Source organism: Leptonotus elevatus, chromosome 6 (genome assembly GCF_054856555.1).
Source record: "Leptonotus elevatus isolate MCC_2025b chromosome 6, RoL_Lele_1.0, whole genome shotgun sequence".
NCBI lineage: Eukaryota > Metazoa > Chordata > Actinopteri > Syngnathiformes > Syngnathidae > Leptonotus > Leptonotus elevatus.
In genome coordinates, this window is record NC_141244.1 from 15,642,540 (window position 1) to 15,663,036 (window position 20,497).

At 39.2% G+C, this 20,497-nt stretch overlaps 2 protein-coding genes across 5 annotated transcripts in view; both read left to right on the forward strand.

Moving 5' to 3' along the window:
* The first annotated feature begins 1,067 nt into the window (after nucleotides 1–1,067).
* Nucleotides 1,068–4,944, forward strand: spmip4 (sperm microtubule inner protein 4). 2 transcript variants are annotated; one of them, XM_086078996.1, is made up of 9 exons: nucleotides 1,068–1,195; nucleotides 1,548–1,593; nucleotides 1,675–1,743; nucleotides 1,822–1,851; nucleotides 1,937–2,124; nucleotides 2,197–2,279; nucleotides 2,376–2,532; nucleotides 3,798–3,892; nucleotides 3,966–4,944. In XM_086078996.1, the coding sequence occupies exons 2-9, from the start codon at nucleotides 1,562–1,564 to the stop codon at nucleotides 4,533–4,535; spliced, it is 1,224 nt and encodes a 407-aa protein (XP_085935122.1). In that variant the 5' UTR covers nucleotides 1,068–1,195; nucleotides 1,548–1,561; the 3' UTR covers nucleotides 4,536–4,944. The 2 variants fall into 2 exon arrangements, with proteins under 2 accessions (XP_085935122.1, XP_085935121.1); XM_086078995.1 differs by having other exon boundaries at nucleotides 1,099–1,593.
* A 1,039-nt stretch (nucleotides 4,945–5,983) lies between these two features.
* Nucleotides 5,984–20,497, forward strand: part of osbpl3b (oxysterol binding protein-like 3b) — a 33,101-nt gene continuing 18,587 nt past the window's right edge. For all 3 annotated transcript variants that reach the window (XM_086078684.1, XM_086078685.1, XM_086078686.1), the window contains exons 1-2: nucleotides 5,984–6,160; nucleotides 19,171–19,311. In XM_086078684.1, the coding sequence (XP_085934810.1) occupies nucleotides 19,216–19,311 (96 nt within the window). In that variant the 5' untranslated portion in view covers nucleotides 5,984–6,160; nucleotides 19,171–19,215. The remainder of the gene's footprint in view (nucleotides 6,161–19,170; nucleotides 19,312–20,497) is intronic.

The window sequence follows — 20,497 nt, forward strand, 5'->3', positions numbered from 1 at the left end:
TGAAAACCTTAACAAGCTCATTTCATATACTGCATAAATAAGAAGAGTTAAGATAATGAGTGTCAATGGAGGTATAATTGCATCTAAACTTTACCGAGGGTAACCGTACGGATGGATGGATGTGTTAAAGGAATCCTCAAAGCAATATTGTCTTACACTAATTGATAAATCACAAATCTTTGCAGGCAACTAAAGCTATCTTTTGATCCTCAGAAAACATTTCTAGTTGAATCCCCGCGTGTTTGCGCAACCCCGTTTCAACTGTACTGTATCCTGTCTTTATCTGTTCCGCTCAATATTATAAAGCCGCTGCAATATTTGATTCAGCAAAATTGGGAGAAGAGCTTTTGGTATTGGACCAAATTGGTTTCTGGCCTGCTGGACATTTGTGTTTTACGGAAACTCTCAAACACATCTCATGGGAATCCCAATTAAAAAGCACAATGCGGCAGAGTCTTGGAGTAGCCTGCGTTGCTGCTGAGAGGCAAAGGAGAGACAGCAGCACTGATCCATGAAGGCTTTGTATAATGTCCAACGCAGAGTGCAATATATGCATTCATCTTTGAACACGATGGAATGGAATGCTAACGGAGGCCCTTATTCAACTGCATGGTTGCTATTGATTGGCGTTTGTAGTTTATTTAACTTTGCATGCTACGCACGATAGTATAAACAACCTGCCCTGACCCTTGCCCCAAAAATCAGCTGGGTTCGACTCCTGCTCACCCATTCGCTGGAACTTTTCTATGACATCTCAAAATGTTTTATGACAAGGCATGAGATCAATCAAATATGAGTGCTGATTGTTTTTCCAGATGCTAATAATCTCCTCAATTGTCCCCGATACCCTCTCCATTCTGTTGCATTGCAACAGAGACGGTGAAAGACGACTCCTTGTAACCAAAACCAAACTACCAACCGGAGTACGTGTCTGCTTTCAGAATGTGTCAGACACTGGTAGCTTGAGCATTCTTTCAGCTCATAATGTGATTTACGAAATCAGAACTTCAAATGACCTCATCGTATGATTTAATCAACCTGTGACATTGCATCAGTATTATTGTTACAGTAGTTTGGTTCATTTGGACTCATCGGATCCAAGCCCTTGTTTCTTTACCACCTGCCGCTGCAATTTTAAGAAACCCTATCCTTCAACCGGTCAAGGTGGAGCGGCTGTTTGCACCCGTGAACTAAGGTAAAATACAGGAACATTTGTGCTATCGTGTCTTTTCTTTTAAAGGCGGGAGAGATAATGTGCCCCGTTGTGTCAAATAGATGTCCATTGTGCAACAAGCCTCTTAAACTTAGCATGCCGACATATATCCTAAATGAAAATATTATACTTAGAAAGCATTTACGTTTTTACGCATCATTAAATTCAATGTAAAGCTAAGTAAATTAGTTCAGAGAGGTTAGTTAATATGAATACAAAGTAACTTTTTCTTTCTTCATGTATACTTCCCAATGTTTTATGCATCTTTGCAACTCAAATACAACTGACTTTTTCCGCGGTGGAATAATGTTCTTTTGTTTAATCATCTCATCAGAGTTTTTGCAGCAGATGGAGTCCCCGTCGGTAAACAACAGCATCATGTGAGCATATGGACACGTGCATCCAGAAGCTCGCTAATGACTCCAAACTAATGATTCCTGATTCTTCTTTTCCTTTCGCAGGCAAACTGTGAGTCACTGTGACATCAGTGATGCAACAAAGAAAAGTGATGCACCCCTCAGTGATCAGCTGTGAGTAATCCTATTTGTATCATTGATGAGCTATACAGTAAACAAGACAGACAGGGAGTAATTATGTGTTTTTCTCAGCATTCCAAAACCCACTGATGTAAATGTAGCGTGAGTATGGCTACTGAGACGTCGAACTATATTCGCGGGCCGAGTCCAACTTGAACACACGTTGACTAAAATGATTTCCAAACAGGGAGAAAGCAGCGACGACTGCGATTTCAAGAGAACATCCTTATGCGTCGCACATCTCCCGTTTTGAGATGTTTCCATCCTTCCGGTCGTCAGGTGATCATCGAGCAGGAGTCAGGGCAGCCCGGTTCCCTTTTATCAGCCCCAATGTCCCACCTGCACCGAAGGTTACTGTAATCAACAAAACGAAAGGTACGAAGAGATGATTTGGGTAGCGGGTGGCATAAGGTGATATCTATAATGTACTGTTACTTCCTCGTTCAGGTGGTCCGTACAGGCATGAGATTTTGGAGCCAATCACAAGGGCGAAGGTAGCCAAGTGGACAGGAGAGTTTAGCGTTGTGGATGTAAATGAACTTTTTTTTTTTGTATATTTCTACAAAATTCAATATACCATATCTATCTTAACACAATTGACCTTTCCTAATCATTCTTGTTTTCAGCGCCCAAAACCTGTGAGGGTAGCAAGGCATGCCTTGTACCCGCCTCCCACAAGGGCAGTCGCGCCCAATGATTCGGCGGCTTCTGAACGGACAAGTAACATGTTGGAGAGTATAGATAGGATGCAATGGATCACCTCGTATGAAATGCATTATAAAGGTAAATGCCTTTTAATGGCCCTTGCAAGAAGGTGAAATAGACACTGAATGCAGCTATGATATGATGCCAGATGCAAGTACGTAATGGCTGGTCACCGGAGAGGTACCCTCAATTATTTTGGGAATGCACAGATATGATATTGCATCGTCATAGGCACCGGGAACAGTCGCGATATATCCAGTATTGCAACTTTTCAAAATCCCGAGCAACTTTAACGCACCTAACAACACATTCAGCTACTGTTAAAATTTGAAGGGCAACTGAAGCAACTTTTGATGATGTCACACATGCTAATGCAGTCACTCACTGCGACTCAAAATTAAATCGCTCAATTTTCGTGCTCAACACAAGTCTAATTGTGCACATGGGCGGTGTTATCTTTATTTTGTATTTTCGCAGACGAGCACAGTTCAAAATGGGTGTTTGCGCCATTGTGGGTGCGAACACAGCCGACTAGCTCGTGTGCTCGAGGCGCACGGTCTCTGACATTGCGGAAGCAAAAATATTCTCGCTAGAGTCCATGCTTGTGATCGAAGCGTGCAAAGTTGGTTTATAAGGAACTGTAAGCAGACCTCCACGGGTGGATGATGTAAAATTGGCCAGATGGCCGCTGTGAAGGGAGCACTCGGAGACCACCTTCCAAACCGATCGTTCGCGTCGGTGTGTGAAATTCCAGAATTCCACCATGTCACCATGAAAAGTAGGTTAAAACATTTGTAATTAAATAAACACAAATATTTTTCTCTCGCCTTCAGTTTTTCTCATCTCTACTGGGATATCGCTGCTTCACTTTCTGCACAATGTGCCAATCAGTTTGCATTGCTTATTGCTACCCTCTTTCTGAATCAAACAGGAAGAAGATGAAGTAGTTCATTACTTAAGAGCGAAGAAGAAGAGCGCTCAAAACGATCGTGGTTAAATATTTGATGCGTTTTTTAAGCTCGTGGATGAAGACAAAAACAATAAAAATATATTTAAATGGCAGAAAACTCTTATTACATGTAGTTTTTATGAAACATTTGGGGGCCCTAAGAAATCTCGGGGAAGAGGAGCACTCGAAACGATCATGATTAAGCATTTGATGTGTTTTTAAGCATGTGAATGAAGGCGAAAAATTTTTTTTTAACTGGAAGATAGCTCTAATTAATCATTTTTTATGAAACATTAAGGGCCCCTGGAAATCTTGGGGCCCCAGGCAATTGACTGTGTGTCCAGTATAGTGCTCTCTTGATGAGCCACATTGTTTATCTTGCTTTTTTTCTAAGGGATGCAGCACAACAACTGTAAAAATGATGACTTCAAGGGAAGAACAAGTGATCCCACTGGGAAGGCTTCATTTTCCACACGACTGGGAACAGAGGTGAGAAAATACACTATTAAATCAACACAAAATCATACCACTGTCCCTAATGAAAAGCTTTCCCCCCCCCCAGAGAGATCGGTCTACTTATGTGCCGGTTGCCTCCAAACCGAGACAAGCGGCGATAAGAAGACAGGGGAGGCACCTAAAGAGCACTTATGCTGACATTTTGTTTTCAGTTACAAACCAAGGCGCCACTTCGGCTCAAAGCCAAAGTAACTCTCAGGCATTTCAAGGCAATAAAGCAACGAGCCCACAGAACATTGTTTCAAATTCCTCACACACTGTGAGCGGGGGAACAGAAGCCATTGAGTCGAATCAAGTGAAGAGCAAGGAGGGAGCAAAAGTGCATTTTGATGAAAACCGCGCAAAGGCTCACGTGTTGACAATCGACCGAGATGTTCAATGCAACCCATCGCAGCTTTGCGTGCTGCCTGGCATCACACCTGCGGAAAAAACTGTGAGCAATAGAAGAAGTGCGCGCGCGGACCTTGCGCGCATGCAAGCGGATTATACCAGGTCAAAGGCCCATCGCATTTTCAACGACTCCATCAAATACCCGTCTTTGGATATGAGAGACCATTTGTACACAGGAAAGCAACACGAGTTCTTTGGCCTCAACGCTAACGTCATCCATGGATGAGCTTGTACAATCAACGTTGAGCTACTGAATTGCAGTCAAAATGAACCACATGTACGAAAGTAAACATTTGGCTTTCAATATTTTAACAGTAGGAAAATGTGTTAAAGTAAAACATTCAGACAAGAGAAAAAAAAGGGAGGGCTTCAACCATTGCTTTCAAACCAACGCTTTGTGACACAAAGTCCTTGAGGCCTGACCCTCAGCTCCGAGTGATGTAACATTCTTTTCATTTTCAGTTTTACTTTTCATTCATTTATGCTTTTAGAATAAAATGACATTGATATTTGACACACACACACACACACACACACATGGACTAACTGTTGTAGCCCTTCTCTTTTGGGCTTCAGTTTTTTTACTGCTCCTTCTCTGACAGGAACTTGATGATAAATGGGATCACATTGGTTCATTTCTTTTAATGTGTACGGGACTTTTGTACACATTTATTTTTATTGGCAGTAATAAAACAGTACAACGACTGATGATAACCTGCAATAAATTTGTGGTTGCTTTGCCTTCCCTGTGCATTTTTCTGTGCATACTGTATAATCATAAATACGTTTACCTGACAATGCAAATTATGTAGGAGTAAATACCGTACATTCCCAAGCATATGGATAAGAATCAATTCATTTTAAGAAGGAGCTTCAAAATACAGGTACAGTATACTGCACACACAATCTAGTGAATCCATCTTTTATTTGTTTACAAAATGTAAATATGTTCTGTTCTAATTGATAATGTTAAATAAACTGAGCAGTATATTCATTATTAAAGTGATGTAGAACTGCTGAATAAAAAATATTAGACACCTATTGTGCAGTAGTAAAGGAAATAATAATCGTATTGTCAATAATTAATTTGTTTGATTTCAATTAAATGGTATTTTAACCAAACCTTGCTACCTTTAAAATCTACAAAAGTAACAACGGATTTGTACTTTTACATTTCTTCCATAAATTATTATTATTTTTAAATAGTTTTAAAACTGAAAAATATACTTTTTTTTAGTTAATTTGACTGTAACTCCCAAATCCAAACCAGTCTCCAAAATGAGCATCTATTTGGGGGAATTATAAAGGTGCAGTTCCACCACTTGGTCAATAGAAGACAGTATGACATCATATTAGTTCCACTATTTTTTTAGTCCGTTTTTTTTTTCTGTCATGTCACTCAACGTTATAATCAGTCGTCTCTTCCGTATTAGTTCAAACGTTCTCACGTAGTCTGTGTAAAAAGACTTACTCTAAAGGCTTAGCCTACACTACGTCAAAGAATAGAACGTTTTAAATGACATAATTGAATCTTTGGGGGTCCCCAACATACGTCATAAAAGTACACCGCGGAAAACACAAGCCCCGCCCTTTAACGTATCGTCACCTTCCTTCTTAACTCTAATTGGCTCTTATTTGGATCAGCGACCAAGTATCCGCCTTCTGCATGCAGTGGTGAGCAAATGAAGGGTTTTTTTTTTCCTACTGTATCTGCGTGTCACGAACCAGAAGGGGGTCTGCTCAATTCGGTGTCTTCTGTCATTTTCACTGCCTGTATCTTTCTTCGTGCCACTTCCGAAGCATCCATCATCATCTTCATCAACAGAAAATCACATCTGCAACTCTGTCAAGGTGAGTGTGCTCTTTGTTCATTTTGTGAGTCATTGCTGTTATATAAAGACCGTTTTACAAGTAGTGTAAAGTTGATTCGTACTTTTAGTCTCGTGTTTGAACAGAAACGGCGTCTTGTTTTGAACTCAGAAGGTAAAAACACTTACTAAAATTCATGACATGCCAAAGCTATGAGTAATGTATTTTTTGAGAAAGTGACAGCAATTGCACGCATGCTGAGATGTACAGTACCGGTAAGTCACTGAATGCAGCTCAGCATCTCACTCCCACTACTGTTAGTGCGTTACTGCAGCAGTCAAGACACAAATAATTTCTTTAGTCAGTTTCTCTATATTAGTCATGAGCTAACACCCACATATTTCTTTATAAATGCAACACAGACTTGCACAACTTTTGAGGTCAACATGACTGGCTGACATTCACACGAGCTGGAATTCTCGCAGCATCGTTTGGGTGCACTGTCGGACAGAGGAGCCTTTCAGGTAATGCGTACAAGGGGGCTCACTATGTGGCGTACTGGGAATGTGTACTGCTTATTGATGGGAACTGAAGACGGAAGCGAGTGCTTGTCAGCTACAATAATGCAGAGCACGTGGTTGAAAGTGCAGCCTTGACGGATTACTTAGTCATTTACAATGGAGGCGGCAAGGTAGGCTATTGGTTTGCATACGTGCCTCATAGTTATGAGGTTGAGCCTTTCAGTGTGGCGTTTGCATGTTCTTGCTTTGGTGGGGTTTCTCATGTGCAACACTGCATGGGATTAGAGATGAGCTCCCATTTCCTCCTCAAGAACCCTGACCAAGTTTGAAGTTTTTATTTGCTCCCAAGCAATCAATTCCGGTGGAAGAGATTAGTGTCTGCTAAAGCCCAAGATGTCCTGGTGCCAATTTTGGTGTCCTCCATCATTAACAGTCCTCACTGGCTCTCTGACAGAGTGCGATTGGTTTGCCAAGAAAAAAAAAAAGAGAAGTTCAGAAGTTAATTCTGTAGCGCGTATATTAATTCCGGAGGAGCACTGTGACCAAGCGGTTAGCACGTCTGCATCATACTTCTGAGGTTTGGGGTTCTATTCTAGGCTCCGGCCTTCATGCGTGAAGTTTCATCTTCTTGTCATATTTCCATTCATGTTAGGTTCATTGATGACTGTAAATCAGAAGTTTTCAAATTTGGGAGTGAGAATGTGAGAGCCTTGCAATCAGTAAATCAGCTGAGGTGCTCTCCCGCGAGTGACGCTGATGAGGACAAGTGTTATAGAAAATGAATGGATGTGCTAATTCTGGTCCAGGATGACACTTTTTTTTTTAAATTATCACTGCGCATCTTTAATTACCATCCCCTCAGGTCAGGAGTAGGGAACCCTGGTCGTCTTGCCTGTTTTCCATGTCTCTCTCCACCAAAACAGCAGATTTGACACGACATGCCAACGTGTGTATTATCAGGATTTTCAAGATGGAGGGTCTGGACCCAAAATGGGTGTTTGTGGTCAGGGTAAAATGGAGGAAGCTACTTTACTGATTAAAAAAACAAAACAAACAGCAACCCTATTCCATGTTTGTGCCTCTGTATGCTAAAGTGAAAAGATGCCCTGAGGTCGTATCATTCTCAAATCACAAGAGACTGCGCGTCAAAAGAAATAACCCTACAGATGTTTTGCTGTCCTGCGTTTTTGTGATCAGTAATTGAGGTTTCGATTGAGTTATGAACACCATAGAACGGGAAATGAAACTTATTGTGTGTCTCTGTCTTGCCTGTTCATTACAAAAAAAAAAATCACACCCAAACAATGATGTACTTGGACAGCAGCAGTGTCCAAGCCGACATGATCAACCATCTGTTGAGTTCGCTGTAAATGCTCAAAGGAGCTTGAACTGCACTCTTTTGGCACAAGCAGTGTATTCCGAGTGACGGGTTTGTACACACCATGCATCATTTCCTTCAAGTTTTCCAATTCAAGTGATTTATCCACTGGGGACCGTGCCAACGCTGCTTCCTTCTTTAATGCTTGGGCACTTGTCCCTCTCAGCATTCGGTCTGCCAGAGCCGCTTCTTTGTTTATTTGGCACAAATTGTTGACTCCCTTACAGCTGCTCCTTAATTCAACAGAATCCATACAGAGAATCAGTCCTACGTGCATTAGGACGAGTGTTTAGGTCTTGACGTGATGGATTTTCTCGACTTGGCTCCAATTGGATGCCGTTAATGGCATCATTTGTCAGTGGCGGTGCAAACCCAAGAGGCAATGTTGAATTAAATTCTGTTGCTTTTAAGTCAGAACATACGTAAGGTGATTACTGTATAGTGCCTCCATACTGTAATTCTTCAGAGACTGTTTATGCGCTTCAGTACTGCTGTTTTGGTTAGCAATGACATTCAAATGGCGTTAACACTTTGGGAACTGTCCACATGGGTGGAGTTTTCTTTCTTTGAGTTTTTTTTTTCCTAGACGAGCGCAGATAGGAGGGGGCGTTTGCATCATTGTGGGACGGAACGCAGCCGACTTCTGGCCAATTGAAGCGGCTCCCCTCATTCTATTTAAAATAAGTCGATAATATATGAAAAATATCACTTACAGCTGTGTGGCAATATGGGCCGGCGCATTTTACTCTCCAGACTTTGTTTTCTGCAGCTGTAATTTGAGGTAACTATTTATTTACTTTTTCTTTACAACCTCAACCTGGAAAATATGATCTTAATCCTTCGGGAGAGTTCCTCAGCGCACAGGGTGACATAAGTAAATGTGTGTCACCCAGGTGCATGTGACTCACCTCCTTGAGAGCTGTTAAACATAGCAACTGTGAAGGGACTCATTGATGTCACCTTCTTCAGGTTTGTACACATACTCAGTCATGTGACTGATCTGTCAATAACATTGGCGTCATACTGTTTTGTAAGCTATATATATTTTATGACTCGGGTCGCATTATGTCAGTATTGTAAAGAACAAGAACATTTCAGGAAGTAGATAAATTGCACCAGCAGAGATAATCTGTTGGGATCTCATATCCATACACAGGTGTTCCCTTTTTTTTTTGTGTCACCCTACATGAATAATTCACTAGGCCTTTATAAGTAAACAGGTAGAAGAAGCGTTTTTTTTTTTTATGCAATAGCAAATACTTGTTTAGTGACATTTCTAAAGCGACGGGAAAACAACGATGCAACAGTTATCTTACAGTTGATTGAAGTCACACTGATTATTACAGATTGTGCACAAAGTTTTATAATGCAATTTATTTCTGCATGATTGTTTCTCTGCGCTCATTATAGTGACACGCTGACATTTGTTAATAGCAGCTTGCTGTGCCAGTCTGCAGCCTCCTCCAGGCATCAGAGGCAGAAGGAAGCTCAAGCACACACACTCCACCAGAAACTCCGCATGAATTTTTAACACGGGCTGCACTTTCAGATCTTTTTCATGTAAAAAAACAATCACAAATGCAAAAAGGATTGGACGGAAGATCAGAATTTTCATACTTGAATTATTCAAAGTGGTCACCGTGCATTTAAGTGGGAAGTGCTTGAATAATGTACACATTTTCGCTTTTGAACTACTACGATCGTATTCCATCAAGTTGACCACCATCAATGAATCAAATGTGTTTAAGTAACAGTAAGTATACAGTAAGAGGTTTCGAACCTTGTCCTTATCACGTTTGATCAATTAGTGTAGACATCATTTTAGGAACATCTCTTAGCAATGGCGGTTATGAATGCTAGCTTTGGCGTTTGCCTTAATCCAGATAGCTGAATTAAATATAATACCGTGAACTTTACAATTTACATTTACTAATAACCTACATCATTAGTTGAAAAATAACATGACTGAATAACATACTGTATACTTTTTAAATGTTCCACGTTACAAACTGCACAACAACAAACCATTTGGCATAAATGCTAATAAGAGTTAAGCTACTGAATTAGCATGCTAAAAAAAACCTTTTGACTTACAAGGCATATTTTAGCATGAATTTGTGAGGCAGAAATAAGTGCTGCGCGTAGTTTGTTTCAGGCTTCTGTGTATTTGTCATTGTATGATTTATTCATGAATGCACTTTAACGAAAGAGGAAAGCTTCGCTGACGCTGAAATAACTGTAATCTCATTCCGTCAATTTGACGTCTGTCAATTAATCAAGCTTATTTTCTACAGCGAGAGGCTTCACGCTCACTATTCACGACACCCTAACATTATATGTAATCGCTTGGAGAAGACATAATATTAGGAACACCTCTTTGCAATGACAGTGCTAAACGCTAGCCAGGAGGGCTGAAATTTAAGATAATACTCAGAATATTACAATCTAAAATCACACATTAGCTGCGCATTTAGTTTAAAATAACATACACACTGAATAATATGTAGTCTATATTTTTTTAAATGTGCTACTTACAAAATGCTTAGCTATTAAGCAAATGCTATTAAGAGATGCTTTTAGCTCATATTTAGCATACTAAAAATGGACTTTTAAGGCAGTATAAGACGTACAAAAAACACAAACTAATTGAAGAAATATGTTGAGGCTTCTTCTTTGTACCTGCGGCCGTCTTGTTTTCAAACTATTGAAGTGATATTTATGATTTATTCATGAATCCACTTTAAGCGAAAGAGGAAAGCTTTGTTGACACAGCTGTCAGAATTTGGGAATCAATAAAAGTGCCTCCAAAACGTGTGTTTTTCCATTGTTCCAGCACTGCATCGTATTGAGAGCTGTCTCTAACACGCCGCTAGAAATGACTTACAGCAGTGTCAATATTTTTTTCACCTTTCATTATATCTCATTTAGCAACAGGAACCTTGTCGGTGTTCTCTCTTTTCTTGGTCAACACCTCGACATTGAAGTGGCAGAAGAGGTTAACTGCAAGCCTCCATTAGTGGGGCAGTTGAATTGTGTTGTAATCTTGCGTTCGGAACGCGGCGGCTGATTGTGCAGGTTATTATTGTGCGGAGTGCGGGCATGCTATAAGATCAGCACATTTATGTTCTTTGGTGCTCTTTTGCCAGTATGTGTTGAGAAGTTCGAACCCCTCGGAAGTCTTCAAGAGCTGCCGTTGAGCTATGAGGCCGTCACAGTTCCCACACATTGAATTTATGCGGTAACATTTGTGTTGTTGAGGATGTGGTTGATTAACAGGATGCCTAGTGGTGAATGTGTTTGACATTTCTGACTACGAATGAAGCATGAGTGGAATGGTGTCGCTGAAGACGTCATTTATCGCATTTTAGGCAGCGTAAGTCGGTTATTTGGACCCTCTCCCTTTGAGTTTGGCAGCCTTTGCCCATCCGGCCTTAAGCATATCTGTGCAGGCGTTACCATCTGTGTAGCTCTTTCTTAGAAGTTATGGTCAAGCATACTAAACGATGCTCCTGCCGTGGACAGAAGCACAGGTAGGAGCCAAATGAAAGACGACGGTTACAAAAAAAACAACAACACTTTATTAATAGGATAGGTTCAGTACACAGGCAATAGGTCAGCATTGGCGCCCAAGCAAGGTCAATCATCAGTCATAATCTTGCTTTGAGTCGACAGCATGAAACAAAAGATGCTGGAACTTGACGACAAGGTACAACAAAGACGAAGTTACACGAGGTAATCAGGGATAGCGAGGCGCAGGTGAGGAAAGGCGCAATCAGGAGCAGGTGAAAACATAACAGGGGGGGAGGGGCAGAACACACAGGCATGACGGGGCATGAAAGAATCGTATCCCACTGGGCTTATATTGGATTTATGGTCATCATTAAAGTCGTTCTATTTTTGGTGTGCAGAGCAGTAGGTCACGCTTGTATTTGGAACGTGTTCATATTTTGTGCCAATGTAGGCCAAAAAGTGTCTCTCCTTAATTTTGACAAATGGAGCAACTTTGTACACCAGGCGTGTCAAAATACGGTCCTCAAGGGCCACTAGCCTACATGTTTTTGATGTTTACCTCCTGCAACACTCCTAATTCAACTGGTCTGACTAACCACCATTATAGATTACTGAAAAAAATAGGACATTTGCCAAATTGTGACTTGTGAGGTTTCGGCCTGATGCCAGCGATATCTGCTCATTCACTGCCATAAATGCATTAAAAAAAAAGATTATCAAAAAATTGGTGGCAATAGGCGATTACATTTTTTTATTGTAATTAATCGCATGACTTCACTAGTTAACTCACGATTAATCACAAATTTGATATCGGTTCTAAATGTACAATAAAAAATTCTAGGTTGTCATACTCTTGTTAACATAAGTGGGGGGGAAATGTTAAACTAATAGAAATAGCTCAAATTAAATGTTAACGTTTATAGCCGTCAATGGCAGTGAATGAATAAAAAAATACAAATAAAAGGATAAAAATTCGGGGCATCAGGCGATTAAAGTTTTTAATCGCAATTAATCGCATGACTTCACTAGTTAACTCGCGATTATTCACAAATTTCATATCTGTTCTAAATGTATACAAAAATAAAATCTGGGTTTTCATACTCTTGTAACAAAAGTGGAAAAAAATGTTAAACTAATAGAAAAAGTTCATATGAATTTTTGACATTTATAGCCATCAATGGCAATGAATGAGTTAAGGGCAAAAAAAACCCCAACAACCTCTAACCTTGCAGTGTAAATCCAGCTTCTTTTTTTAATCCACCTAATTAGTGGAGTGCGTGAGAAAATCCAGTTTATGCACTGTTTATTATTATTATTATTATTATTATTGTTATTATTATTATTATTTCTCACTTCTCAATTAAGATTCTAAGAGTACACTTACACAATAATGCTAAGTCAAAACACATTTTTGTTTCTTCAAGTTACGTAAACATTTGACAGATTTACAGCAATGTCAACAAGAGCCCTGTATATACACGCACACACACACACACACACACACACACACACACACACACACACACACACACACACACACACACACACACACACACACACACACACACAGACACACATTTGCAATTAGATTGAAATAAAGTTAGAAAAAAAAGTGCTCGTCTTCTTCGCTGATTCTTCTTCTACGCTTTCCGTTAACTCCCTGCGGCTGCGCTACAGCGCCACCCCAGTCTTGACATACACATTACAGTCGTTAAACGTCCTCAGCGTCTTCTTTTGGACACGCGCAAGTCTTGAAATGCTTCTGTGTGTACGAGATTTGTTTGAGGAACTTTGCTTCCGTCTGGACCGGGTCTTAACCTTTTAGAGGGATGTCCCTTTTAAAAACATTGTCTTGACTTCTTCTCCCTCTGCCTTCCTTGAAAAGTCTTCTAATTGACTACAATCTCGGTAGAAGTTAGGGGTTATAGTGCTACCTGCTATAATGGGATGCTTCTGACAGCATGGGCATTTTAATGAAGTATTTTTTCAAAAGGAAATTATTGTGGACCTTTTTTTTTTTCCAATGCCCGAGTGATGATTTTTTTTCTTCCTATTTTTTTTCCTAAGCTCACATTGTACCATCCTAATTGCCAGTGCTCTTCACAAAACACGCTGAAGAAATATGTTAAGTTTTCACAAATCTTCTTCTGAAATAGCTAATAAAAAGGTTATTGCCCATCGTGTTCTCCTTTGACAGTGAAAATGAGTAAAAACTTGTCAGACTGCAATTGTCGACGCTTCCCTCATATCCTTTCTATCGTGGAAATGGCTGTTTTGGTCTGACTATGCTTTGATTGATCATCATTAAAGCTTGTATTTATTTTGACCTACATTGAAAATGAAAAAAAGAACGTTTTAATAGTTAAGAGTGTGATATAGATTTGCCGAATCCTCTTTCTTGTGCACTTTCCTCATACTTGATTGAGGAAAAAATTATTTTAGCACAAGAATGGAGAAAAGAGGAACTCAAAATGTCATCATGACGACACCACTCTAATTGCCTTAATATGCCGTCGCTCTCTTCTTGGCCTTCTGTGTTGACCTCCTCTTCAGTCTTTTTTTTTTTTTGCTGAGAAGTTCCTAGACCTCTAAACTTGACGATTTAAATTTGACCATTTAAAATGTGGCAGAACACTGAGGATATTAGTGCTCAAAAAGACGGGAAGGGAAATAACACGGCGTTTTTTCGGTGTTATTGTGACTGAATCAGGCACATTTACTCTGGTAGGCATCAGTGCAAGAATGTTCTTACAAGATAGCAAAGCGTAACCTTTCTGCTCAAGACAAGCTGGCCTTAGGCAAGTCTTGCGAGGGAAAAGTCCGGTTAAATTAAGCAAAGGCTTGTAATTTGGGGACCGATCCAGATGGATGGATGGCCGTCAGCACAACAAAGAAACTTAACCACAAAAGCAGGAGCTTTGTTTTGAAGAGCGATGACCCGCCTGTGCACGCAGAGATAATGTGTTCACACAACGCTGCGCTGCATTTATTTATGTGTTAATATCGACTGATTTAAAGTTTAAAACAACAGTACGTAGATCGCTTCAACCGAGAGAGAGATTAAAATATTGCGACTGGCATCCTAATGAGGCCTAAAAGCCCGTCCGGCATGTCAGCATCCCCCCCCCCCCCCCCTTCCTTTTGGCACACTCTGGAGAGACTGTAAAGACAGAGACACATCTGCAACATGAAGTGCAGCGTGTAATAGAGGGCTTTCAGCTTTTGTCAATCTAGTTAGTGCAGACATTAGCCCATCTCAACTGAGATCATTTCCTCAGCAAGATTTGCTGAAAGGTCTCGATTAGGTTGTAAATTAAGAGCGGTTGCTTCATGTCACGCGCGGTTTTTATGAGTTCGTTCAGTGCCGACCCAATGCCAACTAGTCTCCTATAGCGCTTTAATGTTGGGAATATGAACCCTAGTTTTTTTCCTCCCCCAATTGGTAGCTCTTGTAGAAGAAAGCTCTGACAGCTATTTGACCTTAACTCATTCAATGCCATTGACGGCTATAGACGTCAAAAATTCGTTTGAACTATTTCTATTAGTTTAACTTTTTTTCTTTTTTTTTTTTGTTAACAAGAGTATGAAAACATCGATTTTTTTTATTGTACATTGAGAACAGATATAAAATGTGTGATTAATCGTGAGTTAACTAGTGAAGTTATGCAATTAATTACAATTAAAAAAAATCATCGCAATGACGAGATTTTTAAAAAAAAAAAAGAGAGAGAAAAAGTAATTAGAAATTAGGGTGTCAGGCGATTAAATAAAAAAATATATATATTTTATTATATTTTTAACTTAATAGGGGTGTCAGGCGATTAAATTTAAAAAAATTAATCGCCTGACGCCCCTAATTTTTAATAATTTGTTCTCTTTTTTTTATCTCGTCAGGCGATGATTTTTTTTATTGTAATTAATTGCATGACTTCAATAGTTAACTCACTTTTAATCACAAATTTTATATCTGTTTTAAATGTACAATTTTTTTTCCCCTAGGTTTTCATACTCTTGTTAACAAAAGTGGGGAAAAAAATGTTAAACTAATAGAAATAGTCCAAATGAATTTTTGACGTCAATAGCCGTCAATGGCAGCGAATGAGTTAATGAAAGTCTGAGAAGTGACCATGGTGTATGAGATAAAAGGGAGACCCAATGGCGACAGTGTGTCAAACCTCTGCATCACTTGTGCAATCAATCGGAAGTGGATAAATAAATCATAGAAGTGGCGGCGGTGCTGCGACGAACACATGAGATATGTAGAAGGCACCGTGTTGCTAATGGCTACATTCGGATGCTGTAATTGGGGGTCCAAGCATCGGAAAGAGGTAATGGCCCGGTTGAAGGACGGAGGTTTCAGATGACCATGCTTTTGTCCGCCCGAGGCCATTACACAGCACAAAGCTTGCAAATGCAGAGCAGGTGATGTGATTAACCTCAGTGCTTGTCAACACACAGCAGTATCTTGCGACCATTGAAACTGAACAATGCCATCCTGGCACTATAACAATAGTAGGCTAATTATTACATTTAGGGTGTTTCCTCCCACATATAGAACCAGAACAAAATACTTGGGTCTTCAATTGATATTACAGCAGTTAAAGGTGAATTCAACTCATTTAAAAAAAGAAGGAAAAAAAAGAAAGAAAATAATATTATACTCTATCCCCAATAGTCTAAACAATCTTTCTGATTAATTTTGAGTGTATGGATACTATGCAATATGAATGAAGCAGCAAAATCTACCCCTTTTTATCCATCTAAGGGGGCGGCCATTTTGCCACTTATTTGCAACTGAAAATGACATCAGAGTTGCTCAGGTAAGGACCAATCACAGGTCACCTGTTTTACGAGTTTGGTCATGTGACATTCGCAAGCTGAGCCGTGATTGGTTGTTACGAGAGCCCTGAGGCACTGTGATGTAATTTCCAGTCAACAGCAAGTAGCAAAATGGCCGCCCCCCTGAGATGGATAAAAATGGGTGGATTTTGCTGCTTAATTCATATTCCACAAACTTAATAGTTATCAGAAGGCTGTGTTTAGACTAGTGGGGCCGCATAGAACAAACACAAAGTGGCGCTTGTAGATAGGTGTGTATATATATATATATATATATATATATATATATATATGCTACACGTTACAGAAAATCGCAAATAGGCTAGTTTTTTTTTATGCGAGTTACAACCACAAATACCTACAGTCGTGGCCAAAAGTTTTTAGAATGACACAAATATTAATTTTCACAAAATCTACTGCCTCATTTTTGATGATGGCAATTTGAACGTACTCCAGAATGTTATGCACAGTGATCAGATCAATTGAAATGATTTGCTAAGTCCGTGTTTACCATTTATCGGATCATCAAGAACTTCAAGGAGAGAGGTTCAATTGCTGTAAGGAAGACTTCAGGGCGCCCAAGAAAGTCCAGCAAACGGCAGGACTTTTTCCTAAAGTGGATTCAGTTGTGGGTTCGAGCCACACCTTGCCATAAGGCAAAACTGATAACAACGTGGGTCAGAGAGAAAAACATCAACATTTTGGATCCATGGCCAGGAAACTCCCCAAACCTTCATCCCATTGAGAACTTGTGGTCAACCCTCAAGAGGCGGGTGGACAAACAAAAACCGACAAATTCTGACAAACTCCAAGCATTGATTATGCAAGAATTGGCTGCCATCAGTCAGGATGTTAATTGACAGTATACGAGGCCAGATTGCAGAGGTCTTGGGAAAAAAGGGTCGATACTACAAATATTGACACTTTGCATTAGGGGTGTTAGAAAAAATCGAATATTGCGATATTACTGCGCGCAATTCTCGAATCGATTTGATATGCGGCCGAATCGATTTTTATGGGCTTATTCTACAAAACGTCTTACTTAGAGTTAGGATTCACACATTAAGCATGAACGAATGTTATATTAATGAAACATTAAGCCTTAATATTTTATTTCAGTGCTGTTCAAACATGAAACAGACTGCGACCCGTTTGTTAAATGCCGTGGCTCAGTTATAAGCCTGAATTTTCAGATAAATAAATACATTTTCATACAAATCTTACAGTGTACATGTACAAGTTTACTGATTAGTATTTTCTAAATTTGAGCAAAAAAAAAAAATCGCAATAATCAATGTATAGATTCGTATCGGGATTAATCGGTATTGAATCGAACCGTGACCTATGAATCGTGATACGAATCGAATCGCCAGGTTCTAGGCAATTCCCACCCCTACTTTGCATACATTTCATTTCCTTGTCACTAAAAGCCTTTGACGCTTGTGAAATTATTGTAATTATATTTCAGTATATCATAGTAACATCTACCAAAAAGATCTAAAAACACTGAAGCAGCAAAGTTTGTAAAAAAAAAACAATACTTTGTGTCATGACTGTATATATGGAGGCCCACTATGCTGCATGTTCATTGCATTCTTACATTAATTGATGGTAAAAAAAAACTTTGTTCGTGTCTCCGCAAGACACCTGTTCAATATTTGCATACGGTATAGCACCGTGTGTCGCTAACATCGCCTCTCACATATGATGACAAATACCAATGAACTAAGCTGTAGCTTGTTCCCAAATGGGTTTTGGGGAACGCAACCAATTAACGGCCATCACTGCTCTTACAATAACAAACAGCGGCAGAATGCATAAACAGAACGCGGTTTGATGTTTTGATGTGGTGAGCCGTGCAGACGCGTACTGTTAATGCGGCAGTTGACTGAATGTTGCTGTCTACTAAAATAGGACCCAATTATTTTTTACACTCTGGTGAAGTCATCATTTCACTTGCCTCTTAATGATGGCACATTTCACAACATTTTGACATATAGCACATTTCCTGATGTGTTCTCAACTTCTCACAGTAAGCATTTTACTCACAACGAGAAATGTTGCTACAAGTATGTTTGTTATTAATTAATAGTGTATATGTTAAACATTCATTTGATTTAAACTGTCCTGTTCATATGCTTGGTCATGCGTGGTGGATCTGATCCAGGGGCCTTTTTTTTTATGATGTAACACATTTTCTATGTAACAAGGGAGCAGTTCTTGCAAGTAGGGGTTATCTAAGGTGAAGGGTATGTAAAATCATGAATTGACTCCCGTGTAGGCATCAGCATTATTACACATGTAAATGTTTATAATGTACAGTATATATTTGTATAATCATGCACACATTTATATACTTCCATCAGTACCCACGCTTCTTTCTCCGAGACTGCTAATGAGCACATCATTTGAAGCCGAACCGAGACACGCTCTCGCGGCATTCAGTGAACAATTTCAAATAACATGCATGCAATGAACGCCTGGTATATTTTGATTGATGTGATTCTTTAACGTTGAATTTCATGCACTCGGTCGGAGCCATAAGGGCATATGAATGATTAAGGCCTTTACTTTCATTTAAACTCCATTTTTATATCTTGTCTGTCAATTTCATTTTCAAAGCCCATCATCCTGTTATAGTCCATATTAGAAATTCAAAAAACGAATCACTGCAAATAACCTAATGCATTTTTCAGTGAGACTGAGCTGAAAAGCTTTTAGAGGCCTTGACTATTAAAGCCATCTTTTTTTTGTTCCTCCCATTCCCCTTATGACCTTGTGTCCGCTGTTTTTGTTCTCACCAGGCTAAAGGAATGTTGCCGGCACTCCGGCCTTAGTGTGCGGTGAAAATGGGCTCAGAGGAGCGCCCTTCAGTCATGTCGCAGAAGATCTCCTCCTTGTCCCGCAGCAACAGCAGCTCCTCATCCAAACATGACAGTCGACAGGTAAACAACACGTGCTAAACGTGCCCATCACGCGCATCTCTTTACTTGTCGTCAGTGGCGGTCCTAGCTTGAACCGCACCTTGTGCGAATTCCCCACTAAAACACAGAGCAATGAAAAACACCCGCTATATTTTTCTTTCAAATAGATGGAATTAGAAACAAGTCAGGTATAATATGGAAATGCAGAGAGAAAGAGAGAGAATTCTATTTTATTTTTAGGATTAGATGTTAAATTATTTTATTTCTTATTATTATTTTTTTATTATATATATATATATATATATATACATATATATATATATATATATATATATTTTTTTTTTTTTAAGAGCTCAGTATTGTTCATTCGGTAATGTCATCATCATTGCTCTCTTTTTCTTTTTTTCCTTTTTTAATTATTTTGTATGTGGGTGAGTATGTGTATGTGCGTGCGTGCGTGCGAGTGTGTGTGTATTCGTTAGTTGTTAAATTATAAATTATTTTAAACGTTTTGGCCTTACTTGATACAAAATCATAAAATAATCGCCCAAGTCATTTTTTCCCGATTTTTCGGGAAACACAAAAAAATTTAACTATTTGCATCAAGAAGAGATGATTTTTGCTCAAAAAAAATAATAAAATAACATAGGCAATTATTTTAAGAGGCTGACGATACGTTGTTCTTGTACTATATCTGCAACTAAGCTTATGACGCTGAGGCCACATGAACATCATTTCTCATAAATGAATTAGCAAGAGGCTAACAAATGAGACATTAAAGTGTTCATGAAGCAATGTGATAATCAACGTTACCTAATATTATCAACAATTTGAAGTTGGAACCCCTCTTCCCATAAAATAACAACATACTGTAGTCATCAGTTTAAAGCTGTACAGCATTTTTCAAATTTACTTTGGTGTATTTTGCCTCGTGTGGCTCCACATAACGCACATGTCCAAAACCACCGCTGCTTGTTATGGTTGTAAACATTTGCATATCCTCATATATCTTTGCATATAACTTCCAGTTGGTTTGCAAAACTTGAAAATCAGACCAAGTTATTAATTATAACAGCCACCTTGCATAATTAATATAAACTAAATGACTAAAAATAAGACACAAATCTCTAGTGTTGTGTTTTTCTTCACGTATACACTTTCACTTTTATATGTGCCACAATGCAAATAAAATTGTTCAACTTTTCTT